This window comes from Antedon bifida, chromosome 1 (genome assembly GCF_963402885.1).
Source record: "Antedon bifida chromosome 1, ecAntBifi1.1, whole genome shotgun sequence".
In the NCBI taxonomy this organism is placed as follows: domain Eukaryota; kingdom Metazoa; phylum Echinodermata; class Crinoidea; order Comatulida; family Antedonidae; genus Antedon; species Antedon bifida.
Genome location: NC_136226.1, coordinates 17,099,402 through 17,120,473, shown reverse-complemented (window position 1 = coordinate 17,120,473; position 21,072 = coordinate 17,099,402). Strand labels below are relative to the sequence as shown.

The following is a 21,072-nucleotide window of genomic DNA, read 5'->3' as shown; positions in this document are numbered from 1 at the left end:
AGAGCCATGATTTACAATCCTTGCAATAGGTCAGGATTGAACTCTGGACCTAGCTTAATTGAACCTTTGGATTGGAAGGCAAGCACGTTAACTCCACTATGATCAGGAAACTGTAAAGCTCTGTCACTATCAAACTTTATGTGACAAAACATTGTGGTGTGCCCATGGATGATGTTATATCACTACCATTATTTGGGCATATAACTACCATACTTGGGCATATAACTACCATACTTGGGCATATCAGATTTTTTTTTGTCAGTGTAGACAGAGTTTAATACATAAAAATATGTTGATCTAATATTAGAGATTTTAAACAGATGGTTTGAAGTTACTATTTCACATGGGAGGATCGTATAATATTAGTTATAGTCTGTTATAAAAATAGATATCAAAAAGTAGTTTATAATTTCATTTTAGCAGTGAAAATGGGCAGTGCATGCACCTAGCATTACCCACCTATATCCACCCTTGTATGTACCAATCGTTAAACGGGAGACTATCATGCAATGACATGTGATGTGACCTACTGTAGACAGTTCAAACCATGTCAAATCTTAGCTATTCTAAATGATGAAGATTATCTGCATTGCTGTTATGTTAAGCATGGTTTGATTATTATTAACTCTGCCTAGTATGTGTACAAATCCTATATATCAATCAATCTCAGTTTTATAGCCTAGTATTATGTAAATAACTACTGTTATTGTAAAGCTAGTGGGATTATTTCAACATGTTACAAAATAACCACAATTATTTGAGATTAATCTAATACTTTCAAACAGCAAGGCATCCAATGTTGCTTTTAATGTCAACAGAATAATCTTTCTGTTTGTAGCCTACTGTACAATAGGCCTACTGTACTGTATATGGTAATTCTGTTTTTTATGACTTCTGTCAGCAAATAATGAATGCTTGATTTAGGCGTATTGTAGTTAAGTTGCCAGAACAGTCAGGGTTTTAACGAATGAAAATAATATCCTCATTTGATGAAGAAACATTCATTATTTGTTTAACAAAATGATCGTTATCATTTACTTGGAGGATTGTGGTTCACATTCTTCAATAATTATTCCATTGAACCCCATGAGTGCGTTTTTTGTTATGCGAGTGCATATTTGTACTATTATACAATGCATGTTGAGTAATGCTTTAGATGTTAAACAATATTGAATGTTTTTAAATTTTTGCAATCTTAATGGAACAAATATTTTCATTCGGTGATAGTTGAAATGTTCTATTTTCACGAGACTCTCATAAAAATATTTGTACCATTGCACTCATAAACATTCATTAATTGTATAATTACAAGCTCACTGTTCTAACGTAAACTTTTATTCAATGTATAAAATTCTGCTTTTTTACACAGGTATACACATGGGGTTCTAACACAGATGGTCAGTTAGGTCATACTGGACAGTTGGTACCAAAAAAAGTAAAGGTAGGATTAATATTTGTATAATATATTATTTATTGATTTAAAGTATTTATTGATTATACAGTACTACTATGTTAAAATGTTTTGTATGTTTATCATGCATTAAAAAATAAATTGTAGGAGAAACAAGAAATGGCCACACTGTCTTGAAACACCAGTTAAGAAATGTTGAGCCCTGTTGCATTCTTGGATGGGGAAACCATATGGCAATGTCGCGTCAGGTGCTGTATAAACCAGAGAGTGGTGGTGTAATAATAAGGAATCGGACTAGCATGTGATAAGCATTGGTTCAAGCCTATCTGTACCATTGCATCCATAGTCAAGATGCTTTACTCTCTTTGCCTCATCCTTTGGATGTGACGTTAACCTGTTGGTCCTGTATATATATATATATATATATATATAAACACAAGAGGCAAAGAACATTAATTCTAAACCGCCCGGTGAATATATATATATATATATATATGTGTGATTTATATATATATATATATATATATATATATAAATCATACTGTAAATTATAGAAACAGTGCTCATATTCGGAACATGATCTCATAATCGCGTCGAGCATAGCTCATTGGCGAAAGTTCCGTATATATATATATATATATATTGCTAGAACTTGATTCACTATTTAAAAAGAGTAGAGGATTGTATTCAGGTGTGCTGATTTGGGTAGGCGCTGCACTGCTGGCTCCTGTGAATCCGTAGAGGGCCTAATCCAAATTGCCTCTGTTCCCAGCTTGATGATGATAATATTATTAATAAATACCTGCACCTTTACCATTAAACATGTTGTAGATGATGTCTGCTGTCAAGACAAATAGTGAAACACCCTGGATGGCACCCAATATTGTTTTTAAGGGTCTCTGCTTAAAAGCTTTCCTTATTTGATGTCCCTTTTCCATATTGGGTGACATTCTATACTAGATAGGTCTGAACATAACTTATTGACTTGTATAATTGATGTTTTAATAAAATGAAAAACTAATACATTACAAATTTAAAAAAAAAAAAAAAACATTTTATAGTGTATCTTAGAAACAGTGATTAATATATTTATATCCTCAGATCAATACTTGTATACAGTCAACATTGAATGAAAAATATAAAACTGCAAAACATACAGCTTCTAATAATATTAGCTTCATTGCAATTAATATTGCAGACCAGTGCTGTATATCCACATATGATAATATTCGTACAGTATCGATTGTATCACATTTATTTTTATTAGCACAAGCATCTATTTTTAGTAGCACAAACATCTATTTTTAGTAGAACAAATATCTATTTTTAGTAACTAAAACATCTATTTTTAGATTCCCAATGGTGCGGTTGTCTGGGATGCAGCAGCAGGTTCCGCCCACACTCTGTTACTGGCTGATGGAAGTGCTAACCAGCCTGATATCTACTATTTAGGCAAACAGCCAAGGTACAAGCAATTGATATCTTTTACTTACAAAAAAAAGAAGTCATCATTAGATTACTGTAAACATTGAGGTGCATGCTCAGACTTCTGCTTTCTTAAATGAAATGTTGGTTTCATTCACTGGTTGGCATCACTTACTGATGCACTGAGATATACAATAATTATATTATGCTGTCTAAGCTTGTCCTCTAAGTGTTATTTCTAGGTGTACAATACAATACACTTTTAGTGCCTGAATTTAGATTTCTAGGTATAAGCTTGGTTCCCATTAAAGACGCAGCGCAAAAGATGTAGACACAGTAAAAGTGACTTTACCAATGACAAGCGACAGTTCAAATAATCCATGGCTTGTAATTGGTCAAATCACTCACGTTGTATTACTTTGTGTTGTGTCTCTACTGGGAACCAAGCATGGGTTAAAGATTTTCTTTGATTATTCTGCCTATAAACAACATTATTTTTGTCTTAAGGCTTTGGTGTTGCTTAATTTGATAATTTATAACTTGGATCCTGATATGAAAGTGAAACATGTACAGTAATAATGAATAGGAAGTAATACACTATAACAATAATAACAGAGGATCCTTTGTATTCAATTACATTTGCATACAATTTAATACTTTATTATTCTTTATTTTACTTTGTTTGTGGAAAATAGTTTAGCAGAACTAAAAGAAGCCAAGGCCCAATCAAGTGACAAAGACACAGGTAAAGATGCTACAAGGGAAGGCAGTGCAAAAAGTCGAAAGCAAGCCACGTCGAGCATCACCAAGGGGCCTACGGTCAAATATGCAGCCAGAGCAAAACAACCAGAAAGAATGGCATTTATCAGGAAAGAGGTATTACAAATGCACATTTGCATTTATTTGATGTTAAATACCACATGACCACATACCTTTTCAAAACTGCAGAAAAGTAACAGGTTTGAAAAGGGGAACCCTGTGGAAAAACACACCAGCAGGATGATTTTTGTTTACTGATTTGTTACTGCTCATGTTCTTGTATTTGCACTTGCACTGGCACTGAACATACTAAACACAGTACAATTAGCAAATAACCAAATAGCACTGATGCCCCCCCCCCCCTTTCACACAACTATGCAACAATACTTTCTTCAAAGCTGTATAAAAATAAATATACAATTAAAATTAAAATAAATAAAATATGTTACAACTTAGTGCAACAATTGTGTGAAAAGGATATTATTCACACTGAACTCTTTTTAAAAATATAACCAAGCAATTTATTAATTGTCCCTATGAAAATATAATTCTTTTGCATTTTTTAGGTGAATATGTCATTTTAATGTCACATAACCAAAAATTAAATCTCATATTTTTTTCCTACGAAACTTTATTAAAACTGCAATATGACCTATTCATTTTTCATTTTATTTTACATCACCTTCAATCATCATTTTCACAGCTTTCTGCTTGTTGGACAATTGTTGAAATATAAAAGCGTTAAAATATATTTCATTGATACTAGAAGATAGCTTAAAATTATCGAAATAACTTTTACTAAAAATATTAATATTTCATTTTATCGTGCTTCATATCTATCCTATACTTTTTATTTCTATATAACCATGTTAAATAGGGCCAACTGAGACAAGTTTACTTCTAGGTTGGTCTGTATTTTATGCTTTGTGTGTGTATGAGATTTGATGAAATAAATGTTTGTTGAATCTGTAATTTTAAAATGTAATTATTGTCATTCCTTATGATGATCCAATAACAGAACAAACCATTTGATTCTTGTATTTGTATTTGGAGTAAGTTTTAACTTTTATTTTACTGTGTTATCTTTCTAATACTGTTATGTCATTACAGTGTGGTTGGGCATTAGGTGTTGCAGCAGGTAGCGATTCCTGTGCTTGTGTATCTGATCGTAACAAAAACGGTTTGGTGGCAGGCTTGTGTGAGTTTGCGTCGATGGAGCGTAGTCTATTCTCACAGCTAAGTACTCTCAAGTCAGTCGTTATCAGATCTTTACAAACAACAGGTCAGTGTAATTTACGTCATCACTTTCTTCCTTTGATGCTATATGACATATTTTTGTTTTAATTTTTGCATTATTTGCCCAATACTGTAAAACCAGAAAATAAATTTTGCCAGTGATTGAAATTCGCAAAAGTTTCATGAAGTTTAGTATTGGTTATGCAAAATACAGTAAAGAGTACTACAATCACTTTACAGTACATGTATGTCTACTGCTTATAAAGCGATAACTATTTTGTTTGCTTTATCACGTTCAGTTAACAAAAGGAAGTCGCATTCTTATTGCTAAGATTCAAGATTATTTTATTCATCCATAAAGTGAAGAGAGAATACAGTACTGTACAATGATGCCTGGGCATGGGAATTGGGTCAAGCAACTACAAGCACTTTGCAGTACATGCGCACCTACTACTGATAAAGCTATCAATCTTGTTACATTACTGTATTTAATTGTACTTTATTTTTCAAATTCATTAAAGTTGATGTCGTGAAAATGGTCATCTATATATAAATTATGGTTAATTCTGACATAGGCGAGCACAATGTATAAGGTATAAATCTATGCCTTGGATACCTACCTTATCTATTTTAGATGTACCGCGAAACGTAGATTTGATAACATTAGTTTTCAGTCCGACGCTATTATTCCATTTTTGTCTTTTACAACGACAAAATTTAGCGTTACCTATTGAAATTTGTGGATATCACAGGGTTATTTTCACACACTCGCGCTGTTGTTCAACTGGCTTCCGGGTCCGTCACTTCCGGCAAAATGGCCGTTGGTGGCGACATTCAATATTAAATACAAATATTTTAGTGGTTCAACGTATCATGAACTAGGCCTACTGCAATTAATTTGTTTTAGATATTCAACTAATCAATTATATTGATTAAAGGCATTTACTTTACGTGAACTACAATTTGTTTTAGTAATTTAACTATTATTGAAGGCCTTTACTTTTACGTGAACTACAATGTGATTTTAGTGATCGTGAACTACAATTTGTTTTAGTAATTTCACTATTATTGAAGGCCTTTATTACTTTTATGTGATTTTGGTGATTCAACTGAATCGTGAACTAAAATTTATTTGTTTTAGATATTCAACTATCAATTATAAAGACCTTTAATTTACGTGAAATACAATTTGTTTTAGTAGTTTAACTAATTATTTATGCTATTTATTAATCATTTTATCAAATTTAGGTGCGATTCAATGTTACTATAGGAGGCTAATTCCTAATTATTTATGCTATTTATTAATCATTTAATCAAATTTAGGTGCGATTCAATGTTACTATAGGAGGCCTGGTAGGCCTACCAGGGAAACACCTTTACTGTTTAAATTTATATTATCGATTATTTCTGTTGCTTGCTCTATTTATAATTATAAATGGTGTCTACTACGACCGATATATAAGTAGGCTACGACAGTTGTTATTTGATCATTTTGTTCAAAAATTTTACAAGATGCTGTTGTCATGATATATTGTGACACAAATGATAAAGCCCCGCTCACTGTCACCCACTTTGATAAACTATGCTTTTGGTCTCTTGGTACGGTCACGTTAGAGACTGTTTCAGTGATTTATGACCCCTATTAACGGCTTCCTCCTGTGTGTAACGTTCAGATAATATATATAATAATATAATATGTATATTATACGTATACTGTTCTTTACAATTATATTATTTGCATCTTACGTTCTTATGATTAGTACCAATTACTCATCATTCATATGCTTAGGTGTCAACCGGGCCTCAGTTTCCAGAGGCGTTGGTCATGTTTTTGAGGACCATTCGGTACGAGCGAACCCTCTAGTATAACCAATTCGTGAAAGTTTCATGTCGCGAAAGTTTCTGGTTTTACAGTATAGGTGTCCTTTACTACAAGCTACTCTCTCTACTGTTTGTTTCCTCTTTTTATGACCTTAATAATCTGGATTTGTTTACATTATTTTGTCATTTTAAAAACAGAAATATCCAAAAGTCTGCTTGGCAGTATCTACGAACAGCCCTACCAAGATTTTCTTGATACCTTTAATGGCGTCTCTAACATCGTATATCAGACATCCATACAATTGACATCAGTCCTCCAGCAACGACTGGATTTGGCAGAGTTATTGCTGTTGAAGAACAGAGTTGAGTATATTGAGATCTTCAGAAAATACTCCAAAGCTCTTAGTCAACTTATCAACATTGCAGGCTTTTCTCACTTGGGCAAGCTAGCAAGGTATAGTTATTGTGTAAAGCCAGATTTGAGAGCTTTCAATTTGTTGACAACCTTTGACCTAGGACTTTATGTAAATTATGCATTACATCATTTGTCAAAATTTGTTTTCCGCTTATTTTTCTGACTGTATCACAAATGAAAATTGAAATGCGAATAATATATTATCCGTGAACAAAATTCAAGGTCGTCCTCTGAACCAAAATTGATCCAAAACAATTAAAGTGGGTGAATAGTACCTCCCGACGTCATAGGTCCTAGGTCATAGGTCATAGGTCGTAATCAAAGGCTCAATAAACATTGGCAGTGTCACTATCCAATCACCAGAGCCATAAAGCTCTGTCTACCTATCAAACTTTATGTGACAAAAATGTGATGTGCTCATATATGGACACGATGATGTCATAACACTATATTTGGGAACCTCACACCTTTTTTGTCAAACTAGTCTGATGGTGTAGACAGAGCTTTAAAAGAGTTAAAAGATTTCCCACAAAGATCCAAATTTTGTATCAAGCATGTAGTCTCTGTCGGCATTTGACAAATAATACAGTTAGTCTTTTAGTGTTGTAGAGAACATATACTTGTCTATGTAATGTATATGAGTGCATTAAAATACAGTAGTATCCAATGTACCATTTATGTTTGCTGAAATAACATTTCTATTTTTTGCAGTGAGGCTTTGAGCAAACATGAGGCCTTATTGTCAGACATGGCAAATGGAGATGTGAAAGTTGACAACTGTGGTAGTATACTAAGAACTCTGTTTAAGCGACCAGTTGATAGGATCTTAGTTTATAGTGATGTTTTGCATAGGCTTAGCCAGTTGTACTCACCGGTAAGCAAAGAAGTAATAAAAGCATTAAAGCTCCAAATGTCAAAATAGTTATGGGTAGACCATATAAACCCAATGTTTTCTCTGCAATCTAAAGAAAATTCTGGATTGAGAGGGAGTATCCCGCACTCAAATTTCTTTTGACTACTGATTAAGTTCCACTTATGTGCCTGATTCTGCTCAAATCAGATAATTATTGGATAAATTTTGATAATTTTTAACCTTTGACCTGAATGACAAATGTTTGCGCTGTGATTGTACACTTTATTTTTTTATTAATTATCTGATTGGTATAAAAATGTAACTGAATTTTGTTATGGCCAAGGGAACACGCAAAATAATAATTATGGTCAGGTAACTAAATATTTCAATATATTATTTTGTTGTCAGAAATCTCAAGAATGTTCATTGCTAAGGGATACAACTGCATTGTGGGACAACCTATCAAAGGAAGTAAAGAAGCAACAAGATATAGCTGAAGAGACTAGAGCATTCTGGGAGTCTTGTCCAGCTAAACTACAGGTAAAGATTGTTATCGTAAAGATACAGGATTCTGTTACAATTTTGCATACTAGGAACGTATGAGAATACGTCTGCAGGTTTGTTGGTGCATGACTGAGTATGGCCCTCTCCATGGTGAATCACACTTTTAGCTGTGATTTTATTCTTTATTGTTTAATGTATCTATGATATTAATAATATAATACATAATAGCATTATTATGATATATAATCTTTTCTATGAAAATAACATTTGAACAGGAAAATATTAAAAGTGCTGACCGGAGGGTTATCCGAGACAGTAGACAGCAGTTGCTACAGCTGGTGAATGGAAGCAGGCTATCTGTTCATTGGTTCCTACTATTTAGCGATGTATTTGTACATGTCCAGGTAATTTTATGAATGTATTTTATTCATATTTATCACTTTTTGTTATGTTACCACAACATGTTAATACACATCTTGTTAGAGAGATTGCATTTTAAAATTTGATGATTCCGAACTATTATGGTTTTTTGTACTTTATAAAAAAAAGTTGTAGGTTCAAATCCTTTAGTAGTCTGCCTGTTTTTTCGTTTACTTTTAGAACTTTCTTGTAAGAATTGGTAAAGCAAAGGTAACATTTGAGTTAACTAACCATTAGACCACTTTTATTAACAAAATTAATAGTTTTGTTTTAATATTTTATCATCATTATGATTTTTGCCTCTTTTTTTGCTGTCATTAAATTTTTTTTAATGTATTTAATGAAATCTAAAAATAAATATTTTGTCATGATTCTGTAAACTTCATTTCAACATTGCACCTGTTATGCTGTAAATTTAAACAAGATTACTTAATATCAACTATCCCTAAGACCTTGTTCACACTAGCAGCTTGGGAGATAATTTTACCTATCACTGTCTCAAGTATGAACACCCAATCCTGCTTGACCAATCCTTAAAAATTAAACTGTAGGTTTTTTAAATCAGAAACAGTTTTTACCTCTGTTTTCTATAATAGCCAATCAACTCCTAGTATTCCTTTTTTTTATGTAATGAGGCACATGGCCAAGAATTACCAATAGTAAATTAATCACTGTCCTATCAGATAGGTGGTAATCCTCCAGATACAGGGTTTATTTTGTGAACCAGTTCATCGGGGTAACCTCCTGCTCATCTTGAATGATGGACTAGGTTTTTGTAAAGTGCACACAGGTAAACTGTGTACAATGACCTATGGTTTGTAGTCCTTACCCAAGAAGAGTTGTTCCACCACCAGACCTAGGAGCGAGTCCGCCTTGAATCCATGTCGATATTGTTGATGTTATACCAATTTTTGGCAGCTCCAGACGGTATATTCACTTGGTTTTTGTTTTCAAATTCCGGATATGCCCTCCAGGATTGTGTTTTTCGGATCAGGAATGAATTGTATGAATGCAGACCATTTATTTTTAGACATGCTAACTATTAGCTTGCATGTGTGAACATAGCTTAAATAATTCTATATCTACTACAACTCATGGGTAACAATTGCTTTGCGCTATTTGGGTACATTACACAAACAACAGTTTTTATGGCTAAAAACATTTTTAGATTCCCATTTTTTATTTTCATTTGCTAATATGTCTTTTTAATTTTTCATTTTACACTTCATTTTTTCCAAGCTCATTTGACTGTACAATATTGGAATTGGAACCAGTTGCAATGCAAAATGCAAAACATCTAAAAATCAAATGAATATTCTGTGTTATTGTTGTTTGCAATATCCAAAATATACCTTAGAACTCGGTTCAGGCTACTCTTCCAGGTTAAACAATTAGCACTAGCCTTAGATATTTTGTACGATCCAGTATTCAATATTTGCAATATCTACACCTTTTAGAGCTCAGTTTTTTCAGATTTTTAATTTTATACTTTTTAGCGCACATATTCAAACCATAGCTCCCTTTGTGACATTATCAGAAATTATTTATTTTAAAGAAAGGGTTTTATAAAGCATACAGTAAATCAGATAAATGTTATTGTTATAATAAAATGATAAAACCCCATTAAGATTGTGCTTTTGCCATCCAAACATGACCTACTTGTTTCTGAACAGGGTCAACTAGAAAAATGTGCTTGCTTGTTCATCTGTAGTAATAAGGACTTTTAGATTTTCACTTGCTGCTACCTATGATATGCGCATGTGCTGGGCGACTGGCCAAATTCAGCACATGTTCAGTGGCATTTTGGCATTCGCTCTCTGACATGAGTACATAGGTCATAACACTGCAAATGAGAATGATCTCGCAATGATTTTCTGAGAATGTAGTAAAGTGAATATCAGCCTTCGTTCAGAAAATTAAGGATCTAGGCCTAATATACCCACTTAGCCTGGCCTAAGTCCACAGATGAGCGCTACTAGAGATTACAAGGTCAGATCCCAAGGTCATTACGTCATATGTCACTGGCATGTTAACGTAAATGTCCAACTAAATCTAATTCATATTAATTCATATATCTGTCGACGAGTAACAGTCGACTATGATCCATGTGGACGTGAACTTTGTTCACTTTCACTCACATCTAAAAGTCCTTAGTGTTGCATGTTTGTCAAAATATTTATATGTAGTTAAAAAATGATTACTGATGAACAATATTTGTTTTTATTTTATCGACACAAAAGACTGACAAAAAGCTTCCCCTGAATCCAAGCGAGGATACTGATGAGGTATCAATACAGTTTATTGTCTGTCTGCTTGCATCATTTCTACCCTGTTATATTCATTGACTATGTTGTACCATTTATTATTATTCCACATGTTTGTTGTATTAAAAATCTTACTTATTTAAACTTGGTTCCATGCTATTTTGTGAAGATCAGAGCGCTCTTAAGTGATTTATTGTTAGAAATTATCTAGCAACACAACACAAAGATATAAATGCACCACGAGTAATTTTACCAATCACGACGCGATAGATCATCTAAACAGTCACTTGTGATTGGTCAACTCACTTGCATTGCTTCCAAGTTGGAACCAAGCTTTATAAGTAGATTTAATGTCTCTTTTATAGATACTGCTACTGTATTTGTTGAACAATAATTTTTTTAAATTATTTTTTTACGATTTTATTTTAATTCAGTTATACATTCAACAGGGAGGTGCCAATTACAGGATGTCATAGATAAACATTTAAATATAAAATGCATAAAACAATAATATTCAAAAAGATAAAAATGGTTACATACATAATTGCAGAATATAATATAAATTAACAAATTTATACACAATTATGGAGAAGATTTCTTAATTTTCTAATCTTCTATATTATGTAAAACCAGGGAATATAGTTTCAAAAACAATAAAAGATATTTGGAAATAGTCTTATAAAATATATAAAAAATTACCATATTGCACCAAAAAACACCACCTATTTATTCGAATAAACAAGGTAATAGCTCATAGCTCCTCATAACTCTTCATTCAACAAATTATCTTAGTTTAAAACAACTGCTAATTATTAATTAAGTTAATTGATTAAACCATGGTTATATACAAATATAAATCCTCTAACTACATGCTTGTTATTGAGTCATTGTGCTTATTATTTAAACCATCTTTTATTGCCTGATTTATAATGAACTATATTATTGTGTGTATTTTAGTATAGCTTTTAAATAGAGGTTTGATTCCAATTAAGGACAGTTCTGGTCTTTAATTAGAGGATCACTATTAAAGCACTAATATTCATCCAGGCTATACACTGTCTGTAGAGGAATTATTAAATGTATTGGTCTTTAATTGGAAGCAGACCTTATTCACATTGGTAGTAATAGGGAGCTCTCGATTTGCAATGATGGGACGACCAAATACCTTATAAGGCGTTGTCAGAACCCAGAAATCACCACTGTAGAGTCCAGAAGCATTTTCCAGCTTCCTCACATGCGGTCAAAATTAATTGACAATGACCTAACTTGTTCCTAGGTTGTTGAACATTGCAAATCGAAAGCTTTCTTATAGTCCTTATGTTCCACCATAATAACACTGGCACACTTGGCATGTCTGTATTTATTTCACCAAACCGCAGTTTTGCACATAGAAACATTTTTATTCTTAATTATTTCAAAGATTATATTTCTTGTGTTATGTATATTGATTATTGTGCCATGTAGTATAATATTGTATTATAATGATGAAATTGTAATGTATAAAAATGAAATTAAATATTTTATATCAATGCAATACTGGTGGTGTGATGTGACTCATGAACTTCATTGCTCATAAAAGGAAAAATATGTTTTACCAATTTTTCACCCTCCCTGGGACTACATCTACATTAGAAATATGTGTTCAGTTTACAATTATAATGGGAAAGGTTGCTGTTCATTTTGCAATAATAAACATATTGGTTGCACCAGATATCGATTTTATATATCTTTCTGTGATTGTACTTTGATATTTTCTATTTAATTTAATAGAATTTTAAATTTCAAAACTTTTTTATTTGTATTGCTATTATTTTACTACTCATTTTTTGTTTCAATTATGTGTGTACTAAATAGATAACATGTTTATTTTGTAGAGTGTATCTCATTATATCTACCCACTGAATTTGGTTTGGGCAGAGCCGGTTCAAGATTCTCAACAGAACAAGTAGGCAAACATTTTTGTTGTTAACTCTAAATTCCATTAAATTTATTACTAGGATCTTAAATCTGTCTAGCTGATGAATGTTGTATATAACCAGTTAAAAATGTGTACTGTGAAGCTACATTTGTACTGGACCTATTTTAGTAAGGAAAAGGAGGAGGGAAATCTTACTGCTAACCACACAGGCACTTTCTTGGCTTGGTGAGTTTACCCAGCTCAAAGTAGGACTGACCCATGAAAAGCATGTATGTGACTGGGATAGTTTTACCAAACGGTAGTTTTACCAAACGATAGTGTTGAATTTTTTTGGCTTCTCAGTTTTACAGGAGAAAGAAGGACTTTGTAACTTCCAGTAATGCAGAGATACTGGGCTATTCCTACTGTATGTGATTACAGCTTTAGGAAATACATAGATTCTCCCAAATCAATCATTCTGAAATTAAAAATATGTACTGTAATACAATGCAATACATTATATTTACTGCCAGAGGTAAAAAAATTAATTTTGTAAACTTTCGAGAAAACAAGACATTTTGGGCCAGCTTAATTGTATCCATTTAAATATTATGGATTTAAAATATATATTTTTGGAGTACTTTATTAATTAAAAATGTTATACTCTATTTTAAAGGAACACAATTCGTCTAACAATGGTAGAAGAAACGCTGCTTTTGTCGACATCAACACCTGAAGAAAAGTCAGAGTGGCTCTGGTGTATTAATCACGCCATTGACACAGTCCTCAATAACAGACTCTCTCTAGACAAACCTGACAGTGCGGCGCCCCCATCACCATTCATGAGCAATGGACAGCGTGTCCCTCCAAAGCTTCACAGAAATGGCTCTTATAAGTTTATCTCGCATCCTAAATTCAAAGACGCTACATATGATGGTGCATGGTGCCTCGGGAAACCTCATGGAAGGTAAAGTTATTAAATTTATTACTGAACATTTATTCATCAAATGGACACTATACGATTATGTAGTTTAAAGATGTATTGTCCCTTTGACTAATTCCAAAAAAAAAAAAAACTATTTCGAAAAAAAGGTGGTCATTTTGAAGTATCATAATAATTAACTTTCACCAAAAACGAAAAACGGATCACTTAACTGAAATACAGACGTTGTTTTGTTTGTAAATTTTAAATAATCAAATCAAATAACTTTGACTGGATCAAAACATATCTCATAATGCAACATGCTTGTTTGACTACTCTGTATGCATAATCATAAAACTTCCTCGCGATCTGTGTGAAAACACCTTCTCAACCGTGACGAGTTGTAAACAATCCTAATTAGCATCATGCATCCCGGTTAAAGGTATATCCGAGCAACTTAAATGGGTTTATGGACAATACGGCATCCCCACCGCCTTTAAACCACATAAAGATACTTCATCAAATTCTTGTCACTCCCAAGGACAAAGTATCCATTAAGTCCAACCTTAAACAGAGACTGAGGCCGAGAACTTTCAAAAGTCTATGACTCGCTACTAGAAACACCTAGTTGGACACCATCTGCGTCCAGAAGTAGGGAGTCAATCAGTCGTCAGTCAGCTAACACCCGCTGAGGACGTAGAATGGTTTCTCCGAAAATATTACGGAAATTCAATTTTAGTGATTGTCGTAGAATAGTATTAAACCTTATTTTAATATATATATAAAAATACTTTATTTATGTTGATATAAGTTTGCGGTACACCATGTATGTTAGTTCAGAAAAAAACTGTTGAGTTGCATATTGATCGAAACGTCGAGAAACTCAACAGTTCTTTTCAGAACTAACATATGCGGCGTACCGTAAACTTATATCAACATTTGATTTCACCATGCAAACCTTCAAACAATATAATACTTTATTTAAACAAACAGTTTTGTTATTTCATAATTTTACGTTGCTATAATGAATCCATTCCGTGTTTCCCCTAGCACACAACAGAGGTTGATTACAAACGGCAACTTAAGTAGAGACAGACAATTTTAGAGTTTGGTAATGATTAGAACTTATTTTTTTTAGAGGTAAACTTACCTGGCCTGATGGAAAGTTTTATCATGGTAACTTTGTACATGGTGTCCAGCACGGGTAAGAGTATTTATTATTAGTAAATAATATTCAGTTGTACTGTATTTTAAAATTGTGGACGGTGTTAGTAATTAGGTTCGCTTTTGTGTCATGCCAGCTCACTCAGTTGGTTCTATTGTTTGTTTTTTTTTTGTATGTCGTGTTTTTCATGTATTTTATAATTGGCAATAAAAGAATAAGAATAAAAAGAATAAGAATAAGAATAGTATAAAGAACCATTATATACAAATAAATATAAAAAATATATATAAACATTACTTTAATTGGCCCTAAATGCTCATTACATGTACATGAAAATGAACTCGATACAAAGTAGTCACCTTTTCCAGTTTGAGGACTGTTCCATTATTTTGATAGGGGTGTTAAAGATTTTATTCTTTTGATAAAGTATCCTCTCCAGAGAAAGAGGGCTATTGTTGATTTATTCAGGGAGATGGCAGTCATAGGTTACAAACATAAAATTTTACTTCTTTTGTTTATTATAGGTATGGTATCAGCAGTATTCCTAGTATTGATGGAAAGGGTTACAATGAAAAGTATGAAGGCCAATGGTTAGAAGGCAAAAAAGAAGTCTTTGGTAGTCTTAGGTAATTATTATTATTAATAGTGCTAGAACTGTCATCATAATAATATACATTATTATATTTGAAAATGCATTATAACCACTAAACTATAACTGTACTGCAAAGCCATTGCTAACTAGTTAAGTCTTGTAGGTTCATGATTACAAAAATACATTCTGGAGACTACCCAACCCCATAATTCCCACCATCTCATTCCTATTTATTCAAAATACTGTCAAGATTTGTATGAAACATGCCAAGCAATGAAATAGTCACCATGCAGGGGCGGATCCGGAATTTTGAAATAGGGGTAGGGTAGAGTCCAGACACTAAGTATTTGAGCCACATGCTTTCTATGGTGCGGCCTGTGGTGAAATGAAATGACACCATAGATGGTCGGACATAGTACTCTTGCACATAAAATTCATGATAAAATGGCACAGGCCCGGAAATACTCATATGTATCGCACCTAAATTTGTGCCTGCCATTGTGATAGGATTCAGTATGTTATCATCTGCAGGGCAGATTATGTTTGTTATGTTTATTGTAAAATTTTATTATTATTATTATCATTTATATAACACCTAAATAAATTCCTGTCATTTGATCGGACAATTGTGGGTCACATGGTGTGCAATATAGTACTAACTATTAAATGATCGTTTAATAGTACTTTTTTCTTGTTCCAAAAAAAGAATATTTTCGCGTTTGGAAAATATTTTTTTCATACTATTCCTTTTAAAATACAACAGCGCCACCTATTTTGTACTTTGGAGAGATATATATGTACTAATTACTAAGATCAAAAAGGCATTTAAATCAGCTTTAGATCGTTTGTAGGATTTTGATTAATTATTTGGAACATCTCAACAAGCCTAGATGAGTTCCAGTTGCCTGTCAAAGTTTCGTATTATTTTGGTATTGCAGCAATTGCTGCCTTTCAGCCTAGCTAGTAGGCCTAGCCAAGGCCTGTTAGTATTAGGCTAGGCCTAGACGTTTTAGCTACAGTAGGTGTGTTTATAAAATCCATATAAATATAATATTTAATATATTATTAAAAACCAAATGTTACTGTTTTAATCAATGTGAATCAAATGCAGGCCTTAGGACTTTTATTTGATTCAAATGACAGCAATATATTTAGATGTTATATAAAACAAATAATGTTTTATATTCGTCATCAACTCGGCTTCGCCTCATTGAAATATAACCTTTCATCATTCACCTCATGCCATTATTTGTACCATTACACTCATAAACATTCATTATTTGTATATTATTTAAGCACTGTTTTTTAAGGTAATTTCGTTAAAATGTCATGTCAATTACCTACTAGACACCGAGGCTTATACATAGTTATAGGTTGACTAGCCTGGGCTCATTTTTATTTATACGCCATGCTAGTGAAATATCAAGTATTTGATTTTATACCATAGCTGTCTTATTTTTTATTTATTTATCATTATATACAGCACCAATTCTTATGTTTTATATTTCATCAACAATTTCTTATTATTTCAATATTCCTTTAGGTACCATAATGGAGATATGTACATAGGTTGTTTCACTGATAACATGCGCCACGGACATGGCATATTAGATTGTAGATCCCCCTCAAGTTTATACATCGGGGAATGGCAGAAGGACAAGAAGCAGGGTTATGGTGCTATGGAAGACAGTCAACGAGGGGAGAAGTACATGGGTGGTTGGCAGGATGGGTACAGACATGGCAAAGGGCTTGTTATCACTCTTGAAGGCCTCTATTATGAAGGAAACTTTTCACAGAATAAACTAACAGTACGTGTGTTGGTATTTGGATCTTATCATTTCATCATAATTAGCTGGTTATATATTGTCTAACATGTTGATTATATTGTAAAAATGAATATTGTAATGGTAAAAGTATTAATTATCGTCCTTAACTGAAAACTTGACTTTGATTGATTAGTCCCTCGACGGACCCACTGCAACCAGCAGTGCAGCGCCTACCAGATCAGCACACTAGCAGACGATGCCTACTATTTTCGAATAGTGTACCAAGTTCCTTAACATGCACTATATGCACACAGGATCACCAGATTTATGTCCCATCCGAACGATGAGGCAATAAGACTAAGGCATCTTTCCTAAATACACACTTTGTATTGTTCAGATAGGCTCGAACCCATGTATATCTCATGTTAGTCCGATTCCTCTATCATTACACCATTACTCTTCGGTCCATACATCACTCCTAATCCATTCCTATTAACAGTCTCTCATCCGAGAACTCAACTGGGCCCACTTTCCTTAACTTCTGACGAGAACCGGTGTATCAACGCAGTATGGCAGTGGGACAGAACACAGTGCTTGAAATAAATTGATCTAACTTTGATATGAATTTGTTTGTATTAGGGTGTTGGTATTTTAGCAACAGAAGATGGCACTTGTTATGAGGGAGAATTGTCATCTGGTCCCACACTAAATGGCAGGGTAAGTTGAATATGAGTAGATAAACAATTAAAAGGAAGACATTTTGTTGTACCTTTGAAACCTCTTAGGAAAATTTACAATATTTATGTACTTACAATGAAGTTATTATATTATACTTGTGACTGCAAACAACTGAGCTGATTTCCGGAATAGCAGCTATCTATCATCTTGTGTAGGGTTCAAACTTAAGTGGATGGCTGGCTACATCAATTTTTTTCCTATCATGTTAAGGCGTCAGAAGGTTATTTGTTTGGCCGAATGGTGGTTTGCCATCAACAACATTTTTTTTTTTTTTTTCACAGTTTTTTAAATAGTTGAGATAGATTATTTAGAGGATTGATCATGTACTTCGACTTTTTTTTATTACTTTTTAAACATCATTATTATGATGAATAATAAAAGATGTAAAACCATTATTAAAGTCCTTTTTGTAAATTGATCTAGGGTACACTGACTTTACCAAATGGTGACTATATAAATGGTTCTTTTACTGGACTGTGGGGAGATGGAGTGAAGGTCAACGGTGTGTTTAGCAAAGCAGCTGAAGAATACGATGTATCAAGGTAAATTTAATATTTTGCCCTTACACATTTAAAAAAAAAAGTCTTACAAAATGTAAATTGAGCATGTGAAAGCAAAACAGAATAGGTCGTTAATCATTAAAGGTCTTAATTTTAACAAATACACAGTTTCTGTGTATATCTCTTTCTAATGATTTTTTTACACAACATATACGCCGCATTGCATCATGACAAACTAGCATATAAAAGCATTGTAACAGTAACTCATTAATATTATCTAAGGAAATATCCATGTAAACTAGTTGTTACATTTGTATGTATGAATCTGCTAGTAGTCAATTTTTTCGGTATAAAATATGTTTAGCCTATCTCAGTTGTTTTCGCAACTAAAGCTCTGTCTACACTGTCAAACAAGTTTGATGTGCCCAAATATGGTAGTGATGTACCCATATATGGTAGTGATATGACATCATCATGTCCATATATGGGCACATCACATTTTTTGTCACATAAATTTTGATAGTGTAGACAGAGCTTATGATGTATTAAGAAGATAAGAAGCAGGCCCTCAATGCGCTGTACATAAATTGATGAAAAAAGGAAATGGCAAAATTGTTAGATAATGAAAAGGCTTGTTGGAAAAGCTTGGTTTTAAAAGAGTTGTCAGATTGAAATTGGTAAGTGTACTGGTCTCAAGGGTACAAAAGGCGCCCTCTATCCAGTTAGGTAAACTCGTGGCAGGCAAACAAATGGACAACAAACGAACTATACGTCTATAGCAATTTATTATTCCAATTACCATACCTCCCATGTGAGACGCATGAGGTGGGTTAAATACCCATTCACAACCGTGTCCCAGGAGGTAACGTTTAACACAGTCCACTTCCTTGGTAGAGAGTTGTTTCCCGATCTCATTGCATGCTCCGATGAAATTAGTCCCACAGTCAGACCTTACTTGTTTTTCTGGACCTTTAATTGCGAAGAACCTTCTTAAAGCATTGATTACACAGCTACTATCCATGGAGTCTATGACCTCTATGTGCACACCTCTAACGACCATGCAAGTAAATATCACCGCCCATCTCTTAGCATGTGCTTGACCGCCACGTGTACGGCGAGTTGAAACTTGCCAAGGCTCGAACACATCTACCCCAACAAACGTGAATGGAGGTGCAGCTGTCAATCGTCAATCATTCCTTAGGGAGGTCTGCCATAATCGGAGTCTCGAATCTGCCTCTAAGCTTTTTACAGTCCACACACTGTAGTACGATCTTAGAGATGTAGCGTCTTCCTCCTATGATCCAGTACCCTTCATTTCGTACGGAACCTAGCGTAAAGTGTTTGCCTTGGTGTCGGCATAGTCGGTGACAATATTGTATTATCTTATCAGTAACATGGTTGTTCTTTGGCAGAATGATGGGGTGCAACTGTTTATCTGCGATGTCTGCATTAGTGAGCCGACCTCCTACCTGTAAGATACCTTCCTGATCTAGATAGAGATTAAGCCGGATAAGGTTCGTTGGTAGCTTACCGGGATCTGCTTGGAGATGAACAATTTCGTCACGAAATAGCTCATTCTGTACACTCATTATAATAAGCCTCTCTGCTGCCTGTATTTCCACTGGTGACTTTAGTTTCTCACAGATATGCCATCCCCTGCACTCGTCTTTAGTAGTTTGTTTGCTTGAGCGAACGATATGGATAAGGTTAGCAATCGCACGAACCATTCTCTTCCAACTTGAAAAACGTTTAAACCTTGAGCATCCGATCGATGATTGTGACACATCCAACTTATTACAAATTATTTCTGGGTGCACTTCAGGATCGTGTTGTAGCTCAATGGATTCAGTTGGTACCATCTCACTTGCGTCTCCAGAAACTTGTCGAAGGAAGGCTGGTCCCGTCAGCCAAGAAGTCCAAAGCTTTCACTGATCTCGTTCCTTCATCCGCAGGATTTACATCTGTACGTATGTAATTCCACTGTTTGGCTGTGGTGGATTGCAATATTCTACCTACTCGGTTGGCTACGTATGTATAGAACCTTCACTCTTCGTTACGAATATAGCCTAGGACCACCTTACTATCGGTGTAATAGTAGGTTTCATGTATGGACAAACTGAGTTCATCAGTGACTGTTGCAGCTAAATCCACTACGAGAACCACACCACATAACTCAAGACGGGAAATCGACGTGGCTGCTTTCGGTGCTAATTTTGTTTTACCCGCCACAACACTTAAATGAAGTTAACCGTCGTTATCGATTGTTCTTATGTAACACACTGTGCTTACAGCTTTATTTGATGCATCAGAAAAAACGTGCAACTCTCTTCTCGTCGCCTTGATCGCTGACACTGAAGTGTAGGACCTGGTAATACTCAGATTAG

General features: G+C 33.8%; 1 protein-coding gene across 5 annotated transcripts in view; it reads left to right on the top strand.

Annotated features, from left to right (window-relative positions):
• LOC144844383 (alsin-like) overlaps positions 1-21,072 on the top strand; it is a 49,513-nt gene that overhangs the window by 6,966 nt on the left and 21,475 nt on the right. For 2 of the 5 annotated variants that reach the window (XR_013612426.1, XM_078701280.1), the window contains exons 4-20: positions 1,370-1,441; positions 2,764-2,876; positions 3,532-3,712; positions 4,706-4,877; positions 6,851-7,106; positions 7,779-7,941; positions 8,329-8,460; positions 8,700-8,828; positions 9,025-9,054; positions 11,085-11,129; positions 12,983-13,053; positions 13,682-13,972; positions 15,066-15,131; positions 15,617-15,718; positions 17,228-17,492; positions 18,090-18,167; positions 18,612-18,730. Coding sequence is in view for 4 of the 5 variants with exons in the window: in XM_078701280.1 (XP_078557406.1) it covers positions 1,370-1,441; positions 2,764-2,876; positions 3,532-3,712; positions 4,706-4,877; positions 6,851-7,106; positions 7,779-7,941; positions 8,329-8,460; positions 8,700-8,828; positions 9,025-9,054; positions 11,085-11,129; positions 12,983-13,053; positions 13,682-13,972; positions 15,066-15,131; positions 15,617-15,718; positions 17,228-17,492; positions 18,090-18,167; positions 18,612-18,730 (2,285 nt within the window). In the remaining variant the exon portion in view is untranslated. The remainder of the gene's footprint in view (positions 1-1,369; positions 1,442-2,763; positions 2,877-3,531; positions 3,713-4,705; positions 4,878-6,850; positions 7,107-7,778; positions 7,942-8,328; positions 8,461-8,699; positions 8,829-9,024; positions 9,055-11,084; positions 11,130-12,982; positions 13,054-13,681; positions 13,973-15,065; positions 15,132-15,616; positions 15,719-17,227; positions 17,493-18,089; positions 18,168-18,611; positions 18,731-21,072) is intronic. The other 3 variants (XM_078701287.1, XM_078701294.1, XM_078701302.1) reach the window with 3 other exon arrangements.